Below are 20,349 nucleotides of genomic sequence, written 5' to 3' on the forward strand. Positions count from 1 at the left end.
ACCTATTGTATTTATTACAGCAGAGCGAGATGTGGATCTCCGCCTCTCCCTTTCTCACCAGTTAAGCTGAAATCTGAATCACACACCCCTCCCCCTGCCAAGAGTGAATCACGGCATACTGCTGTTGCTAAAGGTTACTGTATTTCACACAAAATGTGCATGTCTGTGTGAGTCTCTCCAATCATTAAGTGATCAATCAGGCTCCAGTGAGAATTTGCCCTAATTAGGAACAAACTTGATTGAAAGTCTTTTACAGCTTTTCATTCTCTGCTCTGCAGTACTGATTCCATTAACACTCTGAGAGATACTCGCTGTGTTAAACTCACTTGTGCTTGACACGCACTGATAAGCTGCATAAGCCCTGATTTAATTACACATGCATGAAACACATTCAGTCGGAGTGGAGTGTTGTGTGGAATGAAAGGTATCGGGGAGGTGACACTCACAGACGTGAATGTTGAATTTGATGAATGGATGAAAAAGAAGGAATGTGACGGTGGCAGCAGTTACCCGGGTCTGACTTCGAGAAGGTGTCCATGTCTAACAGGTTTCTGCAACACAAGGAGAGAGAGAGAGAGAAACAGATTGTTAGAGCTAGTTGTTTTGTCTATGAGGCTGAAGCTTATATGATTTTGAATAGAATATTATTTGATAAACAGCTTCAGAAACTTTAAAGTTATTGCAATAAAGCTGGATTGTCACCAGTCAGCATTTGGTGTGATTGTGTTATCAACTGACTTCAATACTAGAGCTTGTCTGCAGCACTGATGCCATACGAAGTCATTGACATACCCAAAGAAGTATGGATGTGTTTACATAAGAAAAGTATAGTATCTAATCCAAAACAACACATTGTTCAGTGTGCTGTTTATACTATCTACAAAGGACATAGATGAGCTGGTTGCTGTTGGAAAACAATAATACAAACTGCAGATAATGGTGAAGCAGCTCTTTTGAACATTGTGGCGTCTGACAGTGTGCATATTTTTGTATCCTGTTAGAATTACAATGTAAAGTATCTTTGAAGTTACAATCAGGACCAGAGATATGAAGCTCCAGATAAGTAAACCAACACTTTCGGGAGGAGCGAGAGGATTGAAGATTTGAATAAAGACACTGGCATGAACACTTGACCTGTGTAACGCGATGACTTGGTTCTCATAGAAAAACAAAGAGCAGATTTATGAGTCTTATTCCAGCTTTGAAAGTTAGTAGTGTTTTCAGGTACAGATTTGAAATGGATGAAGCCAGCACTGAGGAGGAAATTTGGAAGAGAGTAATTTTCTCCAACAGTGGGAAATTTACCTGGACTTTGCAAATGTATCCGAGCAAAGGCCAAAGAGGGGAAGGTAATTGATTCACCAACCGATGTTAAGAAGGGGATGTTCCCAAAATGATCAATAAAAGACGCGCCTGCCTGGCAACACCTTGGTATGGCAGTAGATCAAAATGTGCTTTCTGTGTTTGTCAGTGTATATCTCACTGAGCTAAGGACTGCCCACACAGAGGTGAGAAAGTAAATCTGACCAGTTCATAGTGCATTTGTAATTAGTAAGTAGAATTAAGTGAAGAACAGCACATGAGACCTCAGGGTCTGCTGCTTCATGTTGCTTCATGTTGGCACATTTCACTTCATAGAATCACACATACGTGAACACTATCTCTGGGGTGACCACATGTCACAGTTCCAATCCATTGTCTTGGTATCATGTGGAACCTCTGCAGTAAATAAAACTGTCCACCAATATATTCAGTACATATTAACTGAATCACAATGAACAGTTATAACCTCCACTATTATCCTTCTGGATTTCATCATTTATATAGAATGTATTCCAGATAGATTTACTGAGATTGAAGTGCTGACTTTCAGCTTTGATTTGAGTATTTGTAAATTACATAAGGTGAATGAATTGCTCCTCCAAGCAAAAGATACATTTGCAATTAGGCAATGGCAACAACAACCAGAGACCCTAAAAGCCCCAGGTCAGACACTTTGTCTGGGAATTATTGCATCACTAATGATAGATCCATGACATCACCCTGACAAGGTTAAGTTAACTTTACATTTATTGTAGGGCACATTTTTGTAGTAATTGACACAGGAAACCCAAGGCCCTGAAGCAAGAAAGTAACAAGGAACATGCACAGAGCTGTGCATGTTAATAGAAATAATCTCTGAACAGATCCTGCAGCTAAAGTCTTCACATCTTACACTGTCTCTTTGGTTAATATATATGCTCTAACATGATACCCTGTGAAGAGTCCCTGTATATAAATAATTGGCAACATTAATTTTCATCATGGTGTTTTTTAGTAAAGGTTGGGGAAAGATAATGGGCACAGTTACAAAAACCAGCTAGATGAACCAGACTCCAAGTTGGATACTTCATACAGACAATCTTCCATCACATTATCATCTGTAAAGGCCTTTACACACCAGCAGGGTGACAAGTGAATGACAAGAAGATGTGAAACACTCATATGCAAATACTTACCATTAAAATATTCATAGCAGCAGGGATGTGAATTAAAGACATGTTTGAAACACTTGTTCAACAATAAATAAATTTGCTACCAGATTCAGAACATTATCACTAAGAGATTCAACATTATCCTGTGATAAAGATACTGCCCTCGACTAGGAGGTTAAGAAAGAGATTTCACAAGATACAGAAGCTCTACCACTGCCCTGGTTCCAGACATGTTTTAGGATGTCACTGGAACAGTCGTGCAGGGGATGTAGTGTGTCTGCCATCTGCCTGGATAAAGTTGTTCAAGAGCCTGAATTCCTATAGTGCACTGATTTGTTAATGTCGTGTGTGAGCCAAGAAAAAATATCCACACAATATTCATCGTCTGTGTGAAAGTATTTGTGAGAAAAACAAGGATTCAAGATAATATGTGTAAATTTAACCTGTGGGGGGGAAATTATCATAATGAAATTATCATCATAACAAAGTGACATCCAGCTGATGAAGCTGATTCTTATATGGACTGCTTGAAATGGGGAAATATAACAAGAGTATTAAGACCATGTTGAAGAAAACTAAATTCTGTAATGTTGAGGATAAAGTCATAATATTACCAGTATAAAGTAATAATTGTACAGTCATAGTCATAGTGTTATGAGAAGGAAGTTGTAACTTTTCCCTTACTCTTGCTGAGTAAGAAGATGTTGCATCTCGTCCCCATGAGACAAATTGGGATTTATGAATTTGGACTATAAACAACTTGGATTCTGGATCTGAAGAAAGAACCAAACAGACTCGGAAGTGACCACTAGTTGTGAAGGAGGGAATGTTTGGTAGTGGGCAACTGTATATCATTGGTTACATCAGAGTAGTTAGGAGTGTCATAGTTAGGGCCCGAGCACCGACGGTGGGAGGCCCTATTGAAACTTTAAGGATTTTTCTTATTATTATTTTTCAGGCAAAAGAAGGGGCTTTTTGAGGGCTTCAACATGCTCAAATCGCTACCAAAGTTAGCAGAAAGATAGAAAGTGGTGAAAATGTACGTAGTCTGGAGTATTTAGAAATGGGCATGGCAAAATTGCTCAACAGCGCCATCTGTAACGCAGCCCCTGGGTCTGCCCTATTCCACATTTTTACTTTGACGAACTTGTCGTAGAGCTTTAATTAGATCAACTTCAAATTGAGTTGAGTGACATCACAACAAGATGGAGATCTAAACTACCTCGAACTTCAATTTTCGTCACACCGTGTGACCGTGGCATCAAAGTTTGATTACACGCCATCAAACATGAGGTTCTGTATCTCAGACATATTTGGTCTGATCGAGTCCAAACTATACATATAAGACAAGAGCACCGGCCTGATGACATCTAAAAAGAAATCATTCCTTCAAATCAAATCGCCCCCTGGTGGGAACAGGAAATTACTTGTTTTCCTTTTTATAAAGCCTTTACATAAAATAACACTTCAAAGGATTCCTTAAGCAATAAATTATTTGTTGTCATTTTGCTTTAATGTCACAGTGACAGTGGTGTTAGATTCCTTCGCTGTCTTAGAATCAAAGTTGAAATATTTATATGATCTGAAGAGAGAAAAGAGTGTTTTTGACCTGAACAGATTTATTACACACACAACAGGAACCCCACCATTTTGGATTTAGTGGGCTTCTGTCGATAACGTGAGTTCGCACATCGTTATAAAACAATAAAGACATTATCATATAATATATATATCACACCCCTAGGTTTCAGGTAAAAACATAGACTGGATATAAAGATGAAAAACATAACCTATTAATTTATTTAGTATCATAATCATTCTACATATGCTTACATGTGACAAGTGGTTTGTTAAACTGAGGGCACAGTTTGTTAAACCGGGGGAACGGTTTGTTAAACTGAGGGAACGGCTTGCATTCATGAAGCCACTTTCTGATATAATTGTTCAAATTTTTTAACTGAAATGGCTCTCAATAGATCGTGTACCTATGCCAAGACCAAACTGTCGGCTTAAATTCAGTCCATCTGCACCGAGTTGCACACAAGATATCAGTCCCCTGACTAGACTAGTTTTTTTTTTCATCAAGATCCTGGGAAATTGTAGAAAATGACAGAACAAATTCTGTCTTGCAATGTTAAAGAAATCTGTGCCCGAATTTAATTGTTTTTTTTGCACCTGTCACATCCTTCTACCACATTTCCTGGAAAACTGCTAAGTAGTTTGTGCATAATCCTGCTGACCAACTAACCCAGCAACCAAATCATGACCTCCTCGGGGGAGGTAATCCATGATAATACAGTGGTGGGAAATGACACTTGATTAAGTGTTCAAAAGCACTGAAAATTATACAGATGAAAATTGGTAAAGTAGCCTTTTGGCTGCTCAACTCATAAATTTACAAAGACATCAGATGTATTAATAATATTGATATTTCTCTGCCAACAGGTAATCTGAAGCAGTGAAATGGATGGTCTACCAGAGATTAAACTGAAAATCCCTCCAACGTCAACACATCCTGTAATACAGAGTGTAATTCAAAATGACCTCAAGAGTCTCAAAAAATTACTGAGGGACAATGACATCGATGAACTGTTCCCCTGCACTGAGTTGGGTGATTTTATAACCCCACTGATTGCTGCTGTTGTATATCAAAAGAGTGATATTGGCATTTATCTTCTAAAGGAGAATGGCAGACCAAATGCCCTTTCCCAAAAGATCTTGACACCTTTGCATTATGTTGGACTGTACAACGCACCGGCAATTTTTGCAAGGATGTTACTTGATGCAGGCGCTAATCCAAACGGACGGTTTCCACAGCCAATCACACCTCTGCAAATAGCCGGCATTTTTGACAGGGATGATGTCATGAAAGAGCTCCTCTCTGCTGGTGCACTGGTAAATTTGATACATTCGACTAAACCTGAAGATAATTCTTTCAATCATAAAATAGCTCAGACAATTTTTAGGTTGGCTTCCAGTGGAGATGAACTTTGCTCCAAATTAAGGGATTTTGTGGAACTGAAAATTGCTGTGCTACACGGACAAAAACCAGAAGAAGTGTTTACAACTTTTGACAGTCGTATGCTAAGGGTTGATTCTCAAACTCATCTGACCATGATTGAAATTCTCTTTACTGTTACTGGGAATGATGGAGACAAATACCGCAGGGAAAGCATCAAATGGCTGACAAAATCGGAAAATTTGAACACCTTCATTACAGGGGCAGTGAGTCGCCTTCCAAAAATTCATCAGGAACATGTACATTGTTCGATAAAGACTTTACATGCAGTCTTTTGCACAATGGAGCAGATACCAGTTGAGCAAGCGCTGGTTATCATCCCACAACTATTGGAAAGACTTGGCTACAAAGAGAGACCTGCTATTAAGCTGTTAGAAGCTGTTCAGTCAACACTATATGTGATAACACAGAAAACACAAGTCACAAATGGCTGGCAGCCCAGTTTTATTGAGAAGTTGTGCAGGACAGTTGCTCCTTTTGTCAGGGATCAATATTCCTCTGACATCAACGTCTACACGTATGGCATACTTGGAAACTTGCTGTCTATTGAACATGCTGTAAGCATCTTTACATCAGCAGGGATAACGTCAGTGCCAGAGGACATACTGGCTTGTGCAGATATGACAATGAATGACAAGCTGAAAAAAGTGCTCAAACGACTGAAAGATCATTTGAGCAAACTAAACGGGGAGTGTGAATGGGCAAGGAAAAAGAAGAAGCCAGAAAAGAACCAAGACCCAAATTATGAAGTTTGCAGTGCTTCCACTAATCCAGCAGTTCCAGCTGAAGCATCGGGAACCCACAACTGGCAACCAATAAGCAAAAGGTGGAGGGAAAAATTAGAGAGGCTTGTGCACTGCTTAAATACTGATGAAAGTAAAGTCACCAGAATTGGGAGCATTGCTTACATCAATGAAGTTTACTTTCGCATAGCGAAAGGGAGCGATTGTACTGAAGTCTTCTTGGGGCTGAGAGAAAGTGATGGCTCTGAAATTGCAATTAAGAGAATGTCTAAAACCAACTATCAAGTGCTGAAGAATGAGAAATTTATTCTGCAACATCCAAAACTGTACGATAGCTGTGTTGTGAAATGTGTTGACTTTGCAGAAGATGAGCACTTTGGATATCTTTGTCTTCACCTTTGTGAATACACCCTGGAAGAATATATCAGAAAATATGATGGCAGTCTGCGTCCAGAGGCTCTTGTCGCTGACGTCCTTCACAGTTTAAGGACACTTCATTGTGAAGAGCCACAAATTCTCCACCGAGATCTCACACCACAAAATGTTTTGATCAGTAAGTAAAGGAGACAAATATATAGAACAATGAACTCTGGAAAATGTCAGGACAACTGAGTCCTGACACTTTACAGACTTTGCCTTTAACATACAGACAGGAGATTATTCAGGTCAGACATGTCAGGTCAGATAACAGGAAAATGTCTGAAGCATTCAGGTGATGGGTGGCATCAGGGTAGAGCATCAGGATGTAGAACATAATGTATAAATTCAATTGCGTAAAATGTGTGATTTTATTTAGAGACACCGGTGTCGGCCCTCATTGTCAAAAGCTAATTGGATCTTGTCTTTCCAAGTGGACATCTTCTTCGGTACCTTCTATGTCTATGCCACCATCCATCACTTGTTAAAAACATCCTCAGCTTGCTTACGCAGCATAACAAAACAAAATGTACCAAATTCTTTGGATTCATGTGGTACAACTGATTTATTTTCACTGCATCAATCTACTCCATTTATCTCACAGATGTGAACGGAAGGGCAAGATTAGCTGGTTTTGGCATGAGCAGGCTTTTGCAAAAAGACCAAACTACTTATCACACACGCAGTGAAGGAACACTAGGCTGGATGGCCACCGAGACTTTAAAAGAAGATGGTGACATACGATACAAATCAAGCACAGATATACAGGTTAGTATTTGTGTCGCATGTATTCTCTTTATGATTAAGTGAAACCAAATATTTTGTTGAGTAAACTGCTTTGCTAACTTTTCAGGTGGCAGGAATGCTGATTTATTTCATCCTCTCAGGTGGACACCATCCTTTTGGTGGTGAACGCAGTAAGCTTATCTCAAACATTCAAGAGGGGAAGTATACGTTGGACCATGTTCAAGATGTGGTGGCAAAGGATCTCATCGAGAGGATGATTGATAAAGAACCACAGAACAGACCCAGAGTGGAAGAGTGCTTGAGTCATCCCTTCTTCTGGAACAGCACAGAGTAAATCTCTTTTGTCATAGCCAGTTATCTCAGATTATTCAGATGTGATTCAGAGATTTATGTATTGGAGCTAGCACAGTGTTGACGTAAAGGTTTACATACAGTAGCTGTTTTCAGCCACTGTGGCTCTTCCAGTTTAATGTTAACATTGTGATTCCAAGCAGGTAAAATATTTACCATAGCCACCATCATAGTTTAAGATATTAGTATGTTAATATTTTCTAATAACAAGGAAATTGAAAACACACTATCTCAGAAAATTATGTGAATGTATTTTGATCTACATTTTTGGCCATAGGCTAAATAAGAGTATTAGAAAATTGTTATATTGACATGACAGCACTGTCACAGCACACACACTCAAGGATATTCATTGGGATACATAATTTAATGTATGTAGTGCCTTAGCTGTTCATCACATGCAACCACGTCACATTTTGTAAAGCAAGCAGTCTAAATTTGCAAGCTTCTCTTTTTTTCTCAGGAAAGTTAGATACTTGAAGGAGGTTGGAAACAAGAAGGAGGTGGCAAGCCGACAAAAAGTTAACCAGGAGTTGATTTCAATGCTGGATGAATGTGCTGAGGGTGTCTTCTATAATCAGTGGAAAACTAAGGTGATTGCAACTTGAAATTTATCTTTTGAAACCCCACCACTTTTTTCTAAGAAAGTCCCTTCGTCACCTTTTATAACTGCGAATATACATTTTTTTCCACCGTAGTTTTCACCTGACTTGGTGCAGAGGATGGATGGATGGATAAAGAAACCATACCCAGAAAACATACTGGGATTACTCCGCTTCATGCGAAACCTCCAGGTGAACTAGTAAGTTAAAAGGATGAATAAACTCAAAACAGTGATATTGAGATTTTTTATAACAAAATGTTCCATCCCCTCCCTGAGCACCACAAATCCATTCACCTCCACTTTTAAGGTGAATTTACAAATGAGTAAAATATGTTCATGAGATTGGGATTTTGACAAATAAGTATTTGGAAACATTTTAGGATGTCAATTATCCAAACAAGGATATTTTTAGTGATAGATTTAATTTGATTGAAAGAAACAATTATTTATTGAGTGCAATTATTCAATGACTTTTTCCCCACTGTTTTATTACTTTATCGTTATTAGTTGAACCAAGTTTAACCTTAACATTGCACGTAGTTGTTGACTATATGTCTGCACATATATTGGTTCATTGCCATTGTTATATGAATTATTGCTAGAAATAATTATCTTTACAATATAATTATATAAAAATATCCTTATCTCTTCTTATTTTAGTTATTAGATAATTTTGGGTACAGGCCCATCAATCCCCTCATTATGCCAGATTTTTGTCATTTTTTGTCAATTTGTCGAAAATTACCAAAAAACACAATGTTATAGCAGGGGAGAAACGTTAATGGCTCCACCCCTATATCTAGATCTGCACCAACATGAATGGGCTCTCTATTAACCCATGTCCCATCCTTCCGCCAAGTCTCAAGGAATCTGTTCAGTCAATTTTGTGGAAATCCTGCTGACAAACACACAAACCAACCAACAAACAAGCAAATGACCAGGGGCAAAATCATAAGCTCCTTGGCAGAGGTAAACAGCTGGCATCATGCAACTGATGATAAGGTAGTGCTAATAGACACTGATACCTTTTAAGAGGCCGCAAGCCAAAGGTTTAGAAGTTACTGGTCTACTGTACATTCATGATTTTCTTCGTAATATTATTCTATTTCTCTGTTTGCAGTCCCGATGATGCAGCCAGCGTTGATCTGATATCACTGTTTCCTCATCTCTTTGGATGCGTTTATAAATTCACCATAAGGCAAGGATGGAATTTAGAGTATCCCCTGAAGGAAATGTTCACACCCAAAAAGGCACTAGGCTCCAACTGACAAGAAGTGGAACCCGTAAACTATGAAGAACACGTCGCCCTTGCAGTTCAAGAATCTCAAAACTTTTACTGCGCCAACAAGCGGTATCTAGTCCAGTACAACAAACCTGGACAGACTCTGAAAGGATAATGAAACTGCATCTTTAATAGAGACTATTTGAACAGGCAGTTTGCAAAAAAATTAATATTTTTGGGCTGCAATTTAAGGTGAGTGATGTAACAGAAAATTCCACTGACCAGGTGTCTGACTGCTCTGACCTTGACAAACAGGGAGTTTGCTACAGTGGATGGACACATCAGATAGACACAGATGATGATTTCATGTCTTTTTTTCATATTACGTTTTATGAAGCACCTCTTTGTATTAGTTCTGGCTTGTCTTTTTTTCATATTGTTATATGGAACGCCTCTTTTTATAAGTTTTGGCTTTTGTGAACTTGTGTAACCTGTGTAAACTCTCTAGAGTTTACTATTAAAAAGACTGAAAGGCAACTCCAGTCTGGGAATTTCATTATTTCAATTCTCAAGATTGAATTTCCATCACAAACTTGGTGTCACGAACAGGATCCCTTGAAAGATCGTCTGGACCCGAGAAGTCTTCGCTGGTTGGCCACCTGGTAGAGAAAATCTTCTGCCTTCAACAGTGAAGAAAAGAGAGGGCCGAAATAACTGGGGTTCCAGACCTTCTTCGCAGGGATCCAAAGACCTTTCTTTGGTAATCTCATCTCTAGTGAGATGTTGAAATTAAAGGGTTTTATTTGGAACGGGTGTTTTAGTCATTGTCTCTGGATTATTGTGGATTATTAATGTTAATCTGACCCATTTGGTGGCAATCATCCTAGTTGAAGGCCTGTTTTGCTGTAGAAAGGATTCGTTGAGACGTCCACGTCTTAAATTGAGTGTTCAAGGGAAATTGTGGATGAGTACGATTTCATACACTTAATTGATAAGGATGTGGAAATTGTTGATGAGTACAGGATAAGGATGGGTAACAAGGGAAATCGGGTACTTCAAAGCCCAGAGGGTCCATTGTGGACTCTGGTTGCAAGCAACGGACAGGAAAGTGTGACATTTTTTCCAGTATGGTCCAGAGACTTTTCGTTTCCTCATCATTAAAGTTTTAAGAGAGAAATTCCTCGAGAGAGAGAGGAAGAATTAAAAAGCAAGAAAAAAGTCAAGGTCACAATGTGGAGGAGACATAAAAGACAATAAGAAGTGTCTTGAAATGTGGGAAAAAGAGGCAGAGTGTAAAAAACTAACATTTAAACAGATGGCTAAGGTTGACAAGAAGGACACTGAGAAAGTTGATAAGAAAGTTGAAAAGAAGTCATATAGATCTCTGTATCCTCCCATAACACTGGGACAGTCCTCTCCTCAACGCATGCCTCCCTCTTCCCAAACGTCAAAAACCTTTGACGGAAAATTTGGACTCCAGCGGCAGACGTGGCATTTGTCACACTGAAGAAGACGCTGCCGCAATCTCCCTAACCCTGAAAACCTTTTGTTCAGGCTGTGGATGAGAAAACCCGCTGCATGACTTCTGTCCTCCTTCAGTCTCATGGTGACAAATATCGCCCTGTCGCCTACTTCTCCGCCAAACTTGATCCGGTGGCAGATGGCCTTCCACGTTGTTTGCCTGCAGTGGGCGCCTGTGAAAAACCTGTCCTCGCCTCACGAGACATAATAGGTTACTCTGACTTGACACTCCTTGTTCCTCATGCTGTGTCTCTCATTATTACAGAACAGAAGACCTCACATCTCTCTGCTGCTCGCTGGTTGTCTGTATGTGGATAGGTCCGCCTCCCGTGAACCTGTCTCTGGTACTAACCGTGTTGTTTTTTCTGTTTGTTCAGATAAGGAAGTCCTCGTCTCGAGTTCTCTTCCTCATCACCTCTCAGCACAGGCAGCAGAGCTCATCGCACTCAAGGAAACATGCAATTTGGCTACTGTTAAAACACTCACAGTCAACACTGACTCCAGATATGAGTTCGGTGTTACTCATGACTGTTGCTGTATGCAAATGTACTGCACATAAACATGCTACGGATGTTATGGGGATGTTATCTATGATCACAGAACATTGGTTTACGAAAGGTTTCTCCACCTATGCTCAAAAGGCATGCGTAATCTGCGCCACACATAATGTTGGCAGGCCCTTCCTCATGCAGCTACTGAACCACTTCACAACCTCCAGCCAAGCGACTTCGTGGTGGTCAAAGACTTCCACTAGATGAAAAGCCGAATTTTCGCAAAAGGAAACCTCACGGAATTAGCCTAATACCTGGCAGTTAGTGCCCGTTTACAGGAAGCGAGTTCCGCGTTCGCCAGCAACAATAACGGGCTGAAACATACCCCTGCTACTGCAGGGGGGGGAGCCGCCGAGCAAATGTGCGATCTAATTAGCATATGAATCGCAGTGAAGCCACTGGTGAGAACTTCTCTCGACTCGCCAATGAATGAAACCACAGACCTTTGAAACGAAAAGTGACTTATGATTGGCTGGTAGATTATTATTAGTAAGCCTTTACCAAAAGCACTGCAGTAAATGAAGATTATACATTCATTCGTGTGATACTTGATGTTATATGTTGAACATATTGTACGGGGAAAAACCAAGAACAAGGTATATGTTGAGTCAAAGCTTTATTTACATACGGCACAAATATTGTACAAACACAACTAGCCTAGCCAGTGAAAAACTCAGGTGAAGCTTGAAAGGTCTCTTTGCAGCCTCTGGGTCATACGATCTTTGTGGGACTCGTGTCCGAATCTGCCCCAGTGTGTTGACGTCTGTGGTGTGTAGCTGTGAGATCCAGTGTAGCTTCTAGTCTAATTTGAAGTGTGGCACACAGGTCGGTGGGATCCTGGCTGTGGAAGGATGGATCCATGTCATCTTTCCCGCTTCAATGAGCTGTAAACACAATCAGTACAATTAGCACAGTTCTAACCTTACCCTCTTTCTTCTCTGTCGACTCCTGAACTTCTCAATGCTGCTGCAAGAGCTGCAAGGTCCGGTTGGATGTAAGGGAACCTCCTTCATACTGGCTCATAGTATGTCTTAGTACGTCGAAGTACAGGCAGCTGGAAAAACAACATAAGTAACATGAGTTTGTTATAAATTAACGAAAATAGCCTCGCTGCATCACCGTTGGAAGATCAACAGCAAAAAAACACAAATCCTAAGCAGTAACTTACATAAAATGGTGTCATTTTCCACACTGGAAATCCGGACTTGTAGCTAGAGTCTTGGCCTAATGTGCAGTGACTGCCTCCTTGTGTGCGGGAATCAGGCTGTGAAAACACAATGATGAAATAGATCAGATAAAGTAAAACTGGAGAATGTGTTTTATACAGCACAGCGCATCTCTTCTTTAATCCTACCCTGGCTCCTGTTCGTGAGCAGGCCATTTGCATCAGAGGTGTGAAGAGATGGAGATTTTCCTACAAAAATACAACCGGAGAAAAAGTGACGTTTATGAAAAATTTAACCAGAACAAACTCTGAAGTTTAAGCAGTTCATACATAATTAAACATAGACTAGCTCTGCTCAAGCACTAGATGCTCTATTCTTTTAGCAACTTGTCGCTAATCCCACAGTTGTTAACACGCTATTCAGATCTAAGAGTTAGCTTAGCACATAGCAATGGCTTCTCTCTGTAGTTTAGCTCTTACCGTAGCTTTGGGACTGTGCGCCCGTCTTCTCCGCCTCGACTCATCCACACTTGGCCCACGGCTTAACTTTCCAGCCCACTCATCCTCTCCTCCAGGGAAACAGTGTTGATTCAGCAAGTTATTTACACCGAAAACAGAGGCAAATGTCGGACCAAGCTAAACACGAGCAGGTAGTTTCATGTCTGCGGGAGACAGTCGCTTCATTCACGAGGCTGTGATTGGACGAGCCCTCAGGTGATGACGTCAACGACTGACGTGACTTTTTCAGAGTAAAACTTCCCAAATGTCCTTTTCACTTTTGAAGCAGCGGTTATAACAGTTTTTAAATGGTGATTTTATATTGGATGAGTATGTGACTGAGGACCCGTTTATTCTTTCTGGTGTTAAGAAAATGTATGTACATGATTCTTGCTGTTCTGTGTTTGTACCCTCATAGTTGAATGTACTCTTTGTATAAAAGTGTTGAGGGTTTTAATGGAATACTGTGAAAGTTTAATAACAACAATAAGACAATTGAAGTTCAAATTATGAGGGAATTTCAGCAGAGTCAACAGCTCAGTTTGCAATGGACATGTGAATATGGTGCTGAATTTGCCAGTATTTTGGGAGGGAAAAAATATTTGGGACTTTGATACGCGAGGACACAACTGATATGCTTTATGTGAGGCACAGTGTTTTGGTTTCAGCGGAAAGACTTCTCTTAGAAAACTGTACAGTGGTGCCACTCTGTCCATTCCAACATTTTATCTTGGATGAGCTTGACAGGCAAATGTTGAAATAAATTGCACTAAATTTTTTGTCATAGAATTGACCTTCATTATAGCACACTTACTTATATAAGGGAAATCCCTAAAAGCTACAAATTCAGATTTAAAATTTATATTAAGCCTGGTGCACTTACGCCAGATATTTTAGTTGGTACCTTAATTAGTACCTTTAGAAAAGGTGTAACCTCTGCACCACTGAGGGAAACTATCCTGATTTGCATTTTATTAGGATCAAAGCATTGTAATTTACGTGTGAAAGCCTCCCCTAGGCCTAGGAGCAGGGGGGTCACCTCCAAACATTCTCAGGCTTGTAATACTGCAAGAATCTGGAACCCCGCGTGAATTCCCGGAAGTTTTCTGTGCTGCATGCAGATTCCTGTGAAAAACTGTTAACCGAAAATTCTCCAGAAAATTCCTGCGACATTTACTGACACAAACTCGTCTTTTCATGCAGTGTTCTGGAGAAAGAACTGGCGTTGACACAGGTGGGAAGGGCCCTACCAGGTACTGCTCATAACTCACACAGCAGTGAAAGTAGCTGAAAGAGCCATGTGACTCCATGCCAGCCACTGCAAACAAGTACCAATTCCATCTGACCAGCTGACGCCTTCAGCTGAAAGCACACACAATGATACTTCCACAGGTTGAGAGGCACAGAGAGTGTTGTATGAATAACCACATTAGCGTACTACCACAACACAGAAGGAATCTGCCTGACATGGAAATGTCATGGCATCCATTTCGACATCCAGGTTAGTGTGGCCTCATAGGCTCACTATGCGTGTTACTCATGATCTCCTTGATTATTGTTTTGCCTAGCTCCTATAAAAGTGTCTGATGATCTAACAAACTCCCCTTTTCCTACAGTGTCCTCTCGGAACCATCCAGCACATGCAAATTTGACAAGACACGTTCCTGTCTTGATCCCCATCCCTCCCTACCTGAACACTGACAGCACAGATGATTCTGATGACGATTCTCAAATTTAGTTTTATTAGGGCCCAAGCACCAAACAGAGTGGGAGACAGTGGGGCCCTATTGAAATTGTAAGGATACTTTTTTTTCTTCATGCAAATGAATTGGCTTTTTGAGGGCTTTAACATGCGAATTGATACAAGAAGGCTCCTTTGATGACATAGAGATGCTATGTCATCAAAGGAGCCTTATTGTATAAATTCATAAATATAGTAATCTACATATTGAGTCTTCTTGTAAAGTACATATTGAGCCTTCTTGTATAAATTCATCATCATGAATTTACAAAGGCATCACATGGTTTAATAATGATGATGTTTGTCTGCCCACAGGTAATCGGAAGCAGACAAATTAATATTCTACCAGAGATTCTACTGAAAATCCCTCCAACATCAACACATCCTGTAATACAGAGTGTAATTCAAGATGACCTAAAGAGTCTCAAAAAATTACTGAGAGACGATGACATTGATGAACTGTTCCCCTGCACTGAGTTGGGTGATTTTATAACCCCACTGATTGCTGCTGTTGTATATCAAAAGAGTGATATTGGCATTTACCTTCTAAAGGAGAATGGCAGACCAAATGCCCTTTCCCAAAAGATCTTGACACCTTTGCATTATGTTGGACTGTACAACGCATCGGCAATTTTTGCAAGGATGTTACTTGATGCAGGTGCTGATCCAAACGGACCGTTTCCACAGCCAATCACACCTCTGCAAATAGCCGGCATTTTTGACAGGGATGATATCATGAAAGAGCTCCTCTCTTCTGGTGCACTGGTAAATTTGATACATTCGACTAAACCTGAAGATCAGTCTTTCAATCATAAAATAGCTCAGACAATTTTTAGGTTGGCTTCCAGTGGAGATGAACTTTGCTCCAAATTAAGGGATTTTGTGGATCTGAAAATTGCTGTGCTACACGGACAAAAACCAGAAGAAGTGTTTACAACTTTTGGCAGTCGTATGCTAAGGGTTGATCCTCAGACTCATCTGACCATGATTGAAATTCTCTTTAATGTGACTGGGAAAGATGAAGACAACTACCGCAGAGAAAGCATCAAATGGCTGAAAGAAACTGGAAATTTGAACACCTTCATTACAGGGGCAGTGAGTCGCCTTCCAAAAATTTATGAGGAATATGAACATTATTCTCTAAGGAGTGTACATGCAGTCTTTTGCACAATGGAGCAGATACCAGTTGAGCAAGCGCTGGTTATCATCCCACAACTATTGGAAAGACTTGGCTACAAAGAGAGACCTGCTATTAAGCTGTTAGAAGCTGTTCAGTCAACACTATATGTGATAACACAGAAAACACAAGTCACAAATGGCTGGCAGCCCAGTTTTATTGAGAAGTTGTGCCGGACAGTTGCTCCTTTTGTCAGGGATCAATACTCCTCTGACATCCGAGTCTACACGTATGGCATAGTTGGAAATTTGAGGTCTATTGAACATGCTGTTGGCATCTTTACATCAGCAGGGATAACGTCAGTGCCAGAGGACATACTGGCATCTGCAGATATGACAATGAATGACAAGCTGAAAGAAATGCTCAGACGACTGAAAGATCATTTGAGCAAACTAAACGGGGAGTGTGAATGGGCAAGGAAAAAGAAGAAGCCAGAAAAGAACCAAGACCCAAATTATGAAGTTTGCAGTGCTTCCACTAATCCAGCAGTTCCAGCTGAAGCATCGGGAACCCACAACTGGCAACCAATTAGCAAAAGGTGGAGGGAAAAATTAGAGAGGCTTGTGCACTGCTTAAATACTGATGAAAGTAAAGTCACCAGAATTGGGAGCATTGCTTACATCAATGATGTTGACTTTCGCATAGCGAAAGGGAGCGAATGTACTGAAGTCTTCTTGGGGCTGAGAGAAAGTGATGGCTCTGAAATTGCAATTAAGAGAATGTCTAAAACCAACTATCAAGTGCTGAAGAATGAGAAATTTATTCTGCAACATCCAAAACTGTATGATAGCTGTGTTGTGAAATGTGTTGACTTTGCAGAAGATGAGCACTTTGGATATCTTTGTCTTCACCTTTGTGAATACACCCTGGAAGAATATATCAGAAAATATGATGGCAGTCTGCGTCCAGAGGCTCTTGTCGCTGACGTCCTTCACAGTTTAAGGACACTTCATTGTGAAGAGCCACAAATTCTCCACCGAGATCTCACACCACAAAATGTTTTGATCAGTAAGTAAAGGAGACAAATATATAGAACAATGTAATTCACTTAAGCTGTTTTCAAACATGAACTCTGGAAAATGTCAGGACAACTGAGTCCTGACACTCTACAGACTTTGCCTTTAACATACAGACAGGAGATTATTCAGGTCAGACATGTCAGGTCAGATAACAGGAAAATGTCTGAAGCATTCAGGTGATGGGTGGCATCAGGGTAGAGCTTCAGGATGTAGAACATAATGTATAAATTCAATTGCGTAAAATGTTGGATTTTATTTAGAGACACCGGTGTCGGCCCTCATTGTCAAAAGCTAATTGGATCTTGACTTTCCAAGTGGACATCTTCTTCGGTACCTTCTATGACTATGCCACCATCCATCACTTGTTAAAAACATCCTCAGCTTGCTTACGCAGCATAACAAAACAAAATGTACCAAATTCTTTGGATTCATGTGGTACAACTGATTTATTTTCACTGCATCAATCTACTCCATTTATCTCACAGATGTGAACGGAAGGGCAAGATTAGCTGGTTTTGGCATGAGCAGGCTTTTGCAAAAAGACCAAACTACTTATCACACACGCAGTGAAGGAACACTAGGCTGGATGGCCCCCGAGACTTTAAAAGAAGATGGTGACATAAGATACAAATCAAGCACAGATATACAGGTTAGTATTTGTGTTGCATGTATTCTCTTTATGATTAAGTGAAACCAAATATTTTGTTGATTAAACTGCTTTGATGACTTTTCAGGTGGCAGGAATGCTGATTTATTTCATCCTCTCAGGTGGACACCATCCTTTTGGTGGTGAACGCAGTAAGCTTATCTCAAACATTCAAGAGGGGAAGTATACGTTGGACCATGTTCAAGATGTGGTCGCAAAAGATCTCATCGAGAGGATGATCGATAAAGAACCACAGAACAGACCCAGAGTGGAAGAGTGCTTGATTCATCCCTTCTTTTGGAACAGCACAGAGTAAAATCTCTTTTGTCATAGCCAGTTATCTCAGATTATTCAGATGTGATTCAGAGATTTATGTATTGGAGATAGCACAGTGTTGACTTAAAGTTTTACATACAGTAGCTGTTTTCAGACACTGTGGCTCTTCCAGTTTAATGTTAACATGGTGATTCAAGGAAGTATAATATTTACCATGGCCACCATCTTAGTTTAAGATATAAGTATGTCAATATTTTCTAACAACAAGGAAATTGAAAACACACTATCTCAGAAAATTATGTGACTGTATTTTGATCTACATTTTTGGGCATAGGCTAAATGAGAATATTGGAAAATTGTAATAAGTGACTTGACAGCACTGTCACAGCACACATACTCAAGGATATTCATTGGGATACATTATTTAATGTATGTAGTGTCATAATTGTCTTGGCTGTTCATCACATGCAGGCACATCACATTTTTGTAAAGCATACAGTCTAAATTTGCAAGCTTCTCTTTTTTTCTCAGGAAAGTTAGATACTTGAGGGAGGTTGGAAACAAGAAGGAGGTGGCAAGCCGACAAAAAGTTAACCAGGAGTTGATTTCAATGCTGGATGAATGTGCTGAGGGTGTTTTCTACAATCAGTGGAAAACTAAGGTGATTGCAACTTGAAATGCATCTTTTGAAACTACACCACTTTGTTCTAACAAAGTCCCTTTGTCACGTTTTATAACTGCGAATATTAATTGTTTGCCACTGTAGTTTTCCCCTGACTTGCTGCAGAGGGTGGATGGATGGCTAAATAAACCATACCAAGAAAACATACTGGGACTACTCCGCTTCATGCGAAACCTTCACGAGCACTAGTAAGTTAAAAGGATGAATAAACTCAAAACAGTGATATTGAGATTTTTTACAACAAAATTTCCCATCCCCTCCCTGAGCACCACAACTCCATTCACCTCTACCTCCCAGTTTTATTTATTTATTGGTATTAGTTGAACTAACTTTAACCTTAACATTGCACGTATTTGTTAACTATATATCTGCATATATACAGATTCTTTGCCACTGTTATATAAATTATGGCTAGAAATAATTATCTGTATGAAATAATTATGTAAAAAATACCCTCTTATCTCTTTTAATTTTAGTTACTGTATAATTTTGGGTACAGGCCCATCAATCCCCTCAATATGCCAGATATTTATCATATTCCCTGGGAATATCCCCTGATATTGATCATATCCCCTTTATCTAGATCTGCACCAACATTGAATGGGCTCTCTATTAACCCATGTCCCATCCTTCCGCCAAGTCTCAAGGAATCTGCTCAGTAGATTTTGTGGAAATCCTGCTGACAAACACACAAACAAGCAAATGGCCAGGGGCAAAATTATAATCTCCTTGGCAGAGGTAACTAGTTGGCATCATGCAACTGATGATAAGGTAGTGCTTATAGACACTGATACTTTTTAAGAGGCCACAAGCCAAAGGTTTAGAAGTTGCTAGTCTACTGTACATTCAGGATTTTTGTGGTAATATTATTCCATTTCTCTGTTTGCAGTCCCCATGATGCAGCCAGCGTTGATATGATATCACTGTTTCCTCATCTCTTTGGATGCGTTTATAAATTCACCATAAGGCAAGGATGGAATTTACAGTATCCCCTGAAGGAAATGTTCACACCCAAAAAGGCACTAGGCTCCAACTGACAAGAAGTGGAACCCGCAAACTATGAAGAACATGTCGGCCTTGCAGTTCAAGAATGTCAACACTTTTAGTGTGCCAACTAGCGGTGTCTAGTCCAGTACAACAAACCTGGACAGACTCTGAATCGATAATGAAACTACACCTTTAATAGAGAGTATTTGAACAGGCAGTTTGCAAACAAATTAATATTTTTGGGCTGCAATTTAAGTTGAGGGATGTCACAGAAAATCCCAATGACCAAGTGTCTCACTGCTGTGACATTGACAAACAGGGAGTTTGCTACAGCGGATGGACACAGTAGATAGACACAGATGATGATTTCATGACTTATTTTTCATATTGTTTCATGAAACGCCTCTCTGTATTAGTTCCGGCCTTTCTGAACTTGGGGCCCGTTCCATTTTGAGCAACTGTGTTTGTTGTGTAAATTCTGAATTGCTTGCTATTAAAAAGACTCAAAG

General features: G+C 39.9%; 1 protein-coding gene and 1 long non-coding RNA gene across 3 annotated transcripts in view; both read right to left on the reverse strand.

Annotated features, from left to right (window-relative positions):
• The window catches only part of LOC128446590 (copine-9-like), a 211,097-nt gene that overhangs the window by 175,308 nt on the left and 15,440 nt on the right, over positions 1-20,349 (reverse strand). The window contains exon 2 of the mRNA XM_053429640.1: positions 511-551. Within this exon, the coding sequence (XP_053285615.1) occupies positions 511-551 (41 nt within the window). The remainder of the gene's footprint in view (positions 1-510; positions 552-20,349) is intronic.
• On the reverse strand, positions 12,249-13,512 carry LOC128448101 (uncharacterized). Of its 2 annotated transcripts, XR_008339708.1 has the most exons (5): positions 13,295-13,512; positions 13,004-13,063; positions 12,818-12,913; positions 12,576-12,703; positions 12,249-12,490 (listed from the first exon to the last, which is right to left on the reverse strand). It is a non-coding gene; the product is annotated as an uncharacterized LOC128448101 (long non-coding RNA). The 2 variants fall into 2 exon arrangements; XR_008339706.1 differs by having other exon boundaries at positions 12,249-12,703.

The sequence above is a fragment of the Pleuronectes platessa genome, chromosome 2 (assembly GCF_947347685.1).
Source record: "Pleuronectes platessa chromosome 2, fPlePla1.1, whole genome shotgun sequence".
In the NCBI taxonomy this organism is placed as follows: domain Eukaryota; kingdom Metazoa; phylum Chordata; class Actinopteri; order Pleuronectiformes; family Pleuronectidae; genus Pleuronectes; species Pleuronectes platessa.